The sequence below is a fragment of the Palaemon carinicauda genome, chromosome 29 (genome assembly GCF_036898095.1).
Source record: "Palaemon carinicauda isolate YSFRI2023 chromosome 29, ASM3689809v2, whole genome shotgun sequence".
NCBI classification, from domain to species: domain Eukaryota; kingdom Metazoa; phylum Arthropoda; class Malacostraca; order Decapoda; family Palaemonidae; genus Palaemon; species Palaemon carinicauda.
In genome coordinates this window covers 26902098-26908725 of record NC_090753.1, presented here as the reverse complement: position 1 = coordinate 26908725, position 6628 = coordinate 26902098, and the positions used below count along the sequence as shown (strand labels likewise).

The following is a 6628-nucleotide window of genomic DNA, read 5'->3' as shown; positions in this document are numbered from 1 at the left end:
TATTCCAGTGACTACACATACACTGAGGAGTCTGGCATATTCCTTACATACTCTCCTCTGTCCTAATACACCTGACAGCACTGGGATTGCCAAACAATTCTTCTTCGCTCAAAGATTTAACTACTGCACTAAAATCGTTCAGTGGCTACTTTCCTCTTGGTAAGGGTAGAAGAGACTCTTAGGCTGTGGTAAGCATCTCTTCTCGGAGGAGGACACTCCAAAATCAGAACATTGTTCTCTAATCTTGGGTAGTACCATAGCATCTGTACCATAGTCTTCCACTGTTTTTGGCTAAAGTTCGCTCGTCTTCCTCTTCCATCTGGGTCTTCTCTTCTTATTCCTCCTCCATCTCCACATCCTACCCCACCTCCATCTCCTCTCGCTCGTCTTCCTCCAACTCCTCTTCCTCTTCCTCTTCCACCTCCTGTTCCTCTTACTCTTCTATCTTCTCTTCTTCTTCCTCCTCCATTTACTTTTCCTCTTCCTCCTCCATCTCCTCATCCTACCCCACCTCCACTTCCTCTCTCTTGTCTTCTTCCAACTCCTCTTCCTCTTCCTCTTCCATCTCCTCTTCCTCTTACTCCTCTATCTTTTCTTCCTCTTTCTCCTCCATTTACTCTTCCTCTTCCTCCTCCATCTCCTCGTCCTACCCCACCTCCATCTCGTCTCTCTCGTCTTCTTCCAACTCCTCTCCCTCTTCCTCCTCCATTACCTCTTCCTCCTCTTCCTCCATCTTTTCTTCCTCTTCCTCCTTCTTTTCTTCCTCTTCCTCCTCCATCCTCTCTTCCTCTTCCTCCTTCCTCCATCTCTCTTCCTCTTCCTCCTCCATCTCCTCTTCCTACCACACCTGCATCTTCACTAGCACATCTTCCTCCAACTCATCTCCTCCTCCTCCTCTATCTCCTCTACCTCTCATTTCTACATCTTTTCTTCCTCTTCCAACTTCACCTCCTCTCCCTCTTCCTCCTCCATTGCCTCTTCTTACAACACCTGCATCTCCTCTTGCTCGTCTTCCTCCATCTTTTCTTCCTCTTCTTCCTCCATTTCCTCTTCCTTCAACACCTCCATCTCCTCTCCATCGTCTTCCTCCAACTCCTCGTCCTCCACCTCCTCCATCTCCTCTACCTCTTCCTCCTCAATCTTCTCTTCTTTTTATTCCTCCATCTTCTCTTCCTCTTCCTCCTCCATCTCCTCTTCCCATTCCTCCTCCATCTCCTCCACCTCTTCCTCCTCTATCTTCTCTTCCTCTTACTCGTCTATCCTCTTTTCCTCTTCCTCCTCCATCTTCTCTTCCTCTTTCTCCTCCATCTCCTCTTCCTCTTCCTCCTACATCTTCTCTTCTTCTTACTCCTCAATCCTCTCTTCCTCTTTCTCCTTATCTCCTCTACCTTTTCCTCCTCCATCTTCTCTTCCTCTTACTCCTCCATCTTCTCTTCCTCTTTCTCCTCCATCTCCTCTTCCTCTTACTCCTCCATCTCCTCTAACTCTTCCTCCTAAATCTTCTCTTCCTCTTACTCCTCCATCCTCCCCTCCTCTTCCTCCTTCACCTCCCCTCCCTCTTCCTCCTCCTTCTCATCTAGCTCGTCTTCCTCCATCTTCTTTTCCTGTTCCTCCTCCATATCCTCTTCCACCTACTCCTCCATCTCCTCTTCCTCTTCTTCCCCATATCCTCTTCCTCTTCTTACTCCATCTCCTCTATCTCTTCCTCCTTCATCTTCTCTTCCCCTTTCTCCCCCATCTCCTCTTCCTCTTCCATCTTCTCTTCCTCTTACTCCTCCATATTCTCTTCCTCTTCCTTCTCTCTCTCCTCTTCCTCTTCCTCCTCCATCTCCCCATCCTACCGCACCTCCATATCCCCTTGCTCGTCTTCCTCCAACTCCTTTTCCTCTTCCTCCTCCATTTCCTCTTCTGTTCTTCCTCTATCTTTTCCTCCTCTTCCTCCATCTCGTTTTTCTCTTCCTCCTCCATTTCCTCTTCCTCTTCTTCCTCCATCTTTTCCTCCTCTTCCTCCACTATCCTCTCTTCCTCTTCCTCCTCCACCTCCTCTTCCCATCCCACCTGCATCTCTTCTAGCTCGTCTTCCTCCATCTCCTATTCCTCTTCCTTCTCCTTCTTCTGTTCCTCTTCCTCCTCCATCTTCTGTTCCTCTTCCTCCTCCATCTTCTGTTCCTTTTCCTCCTCCATCTTCTCTTCCTCTTCCTCCTCCATCTTCTCTTCCTCTTCCTCTTCCATCTCCTCTTTTTACCACACATCCATCTCCTCTCGCTTGTCTTCGTTCATCTCCTCTTCCTCTTCCTCTCCCTCCTCCATAGCCTCTTCCTACCACATCTCCATCACCTATAGCTTGTCTTCTTCCATCTTCTCTTCTATTTCTTCCTCCTTCTTCTATTCCTACAGCAACTCCATCTCCTCTCGCTCGTCTTCGTATAGCTCCTCTTCCTCTTCCTCCTCCTTCTCATCTCCCTCTTCCTATTCCTCTTCCTCCCCCATCGTTTCTTCCTACTCCACCTCCATCTCCTCTTTCTCATCTTCGTACAGCTCCTCTTCCTCTTCCTCCTCCTTCTCCTCTTCCTCTTCCTCTTCCTCTTCCTCCTCCATCGCCTCTTCCTACACCACCTCCATATCTGGCTCGTCTTCCTCCAATTCTTCATCCTCTTCCTCCTCCATTTCCTCTTCCTCTTCCTCCTCCATCTTCTCTTCCGCTTCTTCCTCCATCCACTCTTCCTCTTCCTCCTTCATCTCCTCATCCTACCCTACCTCCATTTCCTCTCACTCGTGTTCCTCCAACTCTTCTTTCTCTTCCTCCTCCATTTCCTCTTCATCTTCTTCCTTCATCTCTTTTTCCTCTTCCTCCTCCATCTCCTCATCATATCCCACCTACATCTCCTCTTGCTCGTCTTTCTCTAACTCCTCTTCCTCTTCCTCCCCCATCTACTCTTCCTCTTCCTCCTTCATCTCCTCTTCCTACCACACCTCCATCTTCTCTCCACATCCCCCAGCTCCTCTTCTTCTTCCTCCTCCATCTCCTCTTCCTCCTCTTCCTCCATATACTCTTCCTCTTTCTCCTCTATCGCCTTTTCCTACCCCACCTCCAGCTCCTCTCGCTCGTCTTCCTCCAGCTCCTCTTCTTCTTCCTCTTCCATCTCCTCTTCCTCTTCCTCCTCCTTCTCCTTTTCCTACAATACCCCCGTCTCCTCTCCTCTTCCTCCATGTCATCTTCCTCTTCCTCATCCATCTACTATTCTTCTTCCTCCATCTCCTCTTCCTACCACTCCTTTCTTTCCTCTTGCTTGTCTTCCTCTATCTCTTCTTCCGCCTCCATTTCTGCTTCATCTGCCTCCTCCATCTCCTCTTCCTCTTTCATCTTCTCTTCCTCTTCCTCTTCCTCTTCCTCCTCCATCTCCTCATCATACCCCTACCTCCATCTCCTCTCGCTCTAGTTCCTCCAGCTCCTCTTCCTCTTCCTCCTCCATCTACTCTTCCTCTTCCTCCTTCATCTCCTCTTTCTACCACACCTCCATCTCCTCTCCTCATCCCCCACCTCCTCTTCTTCTTCCTCCTCCATCTCCTCTTCCTCCTCTTCCTCCATATACTCTTCCTCTTTCTCCTCCATCGCCTTTTCCTACCCCACCTCCAGCTCACTCTCGCTCGTCTTCCTCCAGCTCCTCTTATTTTTCCTCTTCCATCTCCTCTTCCTCTTCATCCTCCTTCTCCTTTTCCTACCATACCCCCGTCTCCTCTCCTCTTCCTCCATGTCATCTTCCTCTTCCTCCTCCATCTACTATTTTTCTTCCTCCTCCATCTCCTCTTCCTACCACTCCTTTCTTTTCTCTTGCTTGCCTTCCTCTATCTCCTCTTCCGCCTCCATTTCCGCTTCATCTGCCTCCTCCATCTCCTCTTCCTCTTTCATCTTCTCTTCCTCTTCCTCCTCCATCTCCTCTTCATCAACTTCCTCCATCTCATATTCCTACTTCATCTCATCTCCATCCACCTCCTCCATATCCTCTTGTTATTCATATGCTTTTCTTCTTCCTCCTCCATCTCCTCTTCCTCTTTCATCTTTTCTTCCTGTTCCCCCTCCATCTCCTCTTCATCCACTTCCTCAATCTCATCTTCCTCATTCATCTCATCTTCATCCACCTCCTCCGTATCCTCTTCGTTCTGCATCTTCTCTTCTTTTTCCATCTCATCTTCATCCACATCCTCCATCTCCTCTTGTTACTCATATGCTTTTCTTCTTCCTCCTCCATCTCCTCTTCATCCACCTTCTCTATCTCCTCTCGTTACCTTTTTAATTTTCCTCTTGCATTTACTTCTCTTTTTCATCCACCTCGTCCATCTTCTCGGTCTCTCACTCCTCCATCTCCTCCCCCTACCCCACCTCCATCTCCTTTCGCTCATCTTCCTCCGCCATCTCTTCCTCTTCCTCCTCCATTAAGATATTTGATACTCATCGATAAATTATTTCAGGTCACGGAACCGAATTTGGGAATGAAGTAATCAGTCTTATATCTGAGTTGAATGATATTTAGCATTCTACCATTCTTGAATATAGATCTAGTTCTAATGGAGCAGTTGAGTCTAAGAATCGAGGCTTAATCAGTGTGATTGAATAATTAATGGCAGATAATCGTAATATCTGGTCAGATATGTTTTCAACGGCACAGTTTGCTTTAATTACTGGCTATATTGGGAGCATTAAATATACTACTTATTATTCAGTTTACGATAAAGATCCGAATTTGCTATAATGTTTTCAGAAAAAAAAGGGAAAACGGGCTGTATAAAATGTTGATGATTTTCGAACTTTCGTCGCCAATATAAACAAAAGAGCTTTCAAGATGGTCGATAAGTTTTTAAAAATAGCCCAAAATAGGAATATTCGTAGTTTCCATCAAAGATTTAAAGCTCAAAGAATTCAAATTGGCGATCGTGTGTATATTAAGAGACTGCAAAGTAAAGAGCAAAAGTTCGAATCTGCTTTTATCGGGCCATTCAGGGTGACCCATATCAATCATGATAGAATAACAGTTAGAAGTATTGCAAAAGGAAATTTGTATGAGGTACATTCCTCCGCTGTGAAAATTGTGCCAAAAAGCAAGTTGATATGCTCAGACAACAATAATGTGTCAGCAGTTTGCCCTGTTTGGGGTCCAGATGACTGGTCAGCTGGAGAATTTGTAAACATTCCTCAGCCAGCGGTGTCATCATGAATTCCTCCTCGCAAAGAGAGAGAGAGAGAGAGAGAGAGAGAGAGAGAGAGAGAGAGAGAGAGAGAGAGAGAGAGAGAGAGAGGAGAGAGAGAGTGCTCCTGCCTTTTAAAAGTGCAACTAGTTGCAAATTTACCTTAGTTAGGTAAAGACTAGTGATAGGCATAGGGCAATCACTATGAGAGACTTACGTATTTTTGCAGCAGTGTGTCTGATAGCCACTAGTGTGTGTGTGTGTGTGTGTGTGTGAATAGTGAATTGAGAATACGTGATGGAGTAGTTTAAAAAAAAAAAAAAAAAAAAAAAAAAAAGGTTAAATTATCCTTTATGTCAGATGCTCATGTTTTACTGATCAGTTACGATCTTGGTGAAGTTGCGAGTCCATTAATTACGATTCTTGATCAGACTATTGTGTTACAAAACCAGTTAAAACACTTTTTTGAGGACGTTCTCGTAACTATACTTTGGTCAATTCTCGCAAAGGTTCACAGAGCTCTTCGTAGATCACATTAATTTCAGCAGTAAGCAAAAGTCAGGATGCATTAAGAGTTTTGGAAAATAGAGTTAATAATATGGGGAGAGAAATAGATCAAACTCAAAAGGGCGTAATTTATACAGAAAGTACTACACAATTACCTTTTTGTAGCTAGTGAGCCAACTTTGCCTTTGGGAAACATAACTAGCCAAATTCAGAACGTTCTAACCACAGGGAAAATATCTTCTGCCCTTCTACCCCCAGGGGAATTTTTAAAGATCTTGAAAAACATCCATGAAAACGGCCCGCTGTTTATTCCGCCTGTAGAGGATAATTTTCCAGAGTTCTACCGAATGTCATTTGTGTAACTGCTGATATCATAAGGGGTAAGTTTTATTTTCTTTCAGAAATACCTGTTAAGAATTAAGACTTTGGTTATCACTTGTATGAAGTTAAGTCTATGTCGACTCAGAAAGAAAAGGAGGAATTTGCCACTCGAATGTCAATCAATCGCCAATATTTTACTGTCAATAATAGAGAGACTCTTGCTTAGTCATTGCCTAATTTAGAAAAATGTAAGAGAGGGAAAGAACATGTGTTGTGTGAACCTATTTTTTAACTTCTAGCACCTTCTGGGCGTGAATGTTTGATATTTATTTGGAAAAGCCTAGTTTTGTGAATAGTTGTATGTTCGAGATGAGAACAGACTTTGAGAGGGAAATCATTAGATTGTGTCTGTTAGACATAAATCTAGATATAAAGTCATGTGTGAAGAAGGAGACGAGTTCAAGATACTGTCACCAGGGATTTCTGTCCGGACCCATCAGAGTATGTGCTCTGTGCAGGGGGACGGATTCTGTCTACCCCGGTCAGCAAAAGAGGAAAAGTGAAAGAATAATAGTTCGAGACACTTTTGTTATGAATGCTTCTGTTACTATCCAAG

The 6628-nt window shown here is 44.8% G+C and overlaps 2 protein-coding genes across 2 annotated transcripts; both read right to left on the bottom strand.

Moving 5' to 3' along the window:
• Positions 1–1344: 1344 nt before the first annotated feature.
• LOC137622462 (uncharacterized protein DR_0269-like) lies at positions 1345–2088 on the bottom strand. The gene is made up of 2 exons (XM_068353067.1): positions 1842–2088; positions 1345–1565 (listed from the first exon to the last, which is right to left on the bottom strand). The coding sequence occupies exons 1-2, from the start codon at positions 2086–2088 to the stop codon at positions 1345–1347; spliced, it is 468 nt and encodes a 155-aa protein (XP_068209168.1).
• Positions 2089–2769: 681 nt separating this feature from the next.
• Positions 2770–3216, bottom strand: LOC137622461 (uncharacterized). The gene is made up of 2 exons (XM_068353066.1): positions 2974–3216; positions 2770–2877 (listed from the first exon to the last, which is right to left on the bottom strand). The coding sequence occupies exons 1-2, from the start codon at positions 3214–3216 to the stop codon at positions 2770–2772; spliced, it is 351 nt and encodes a 116-aa protein (XP_068209167.1).
• Between the last annotated feature and the right edge of the window lie 3412 nt (positions 3217–6628).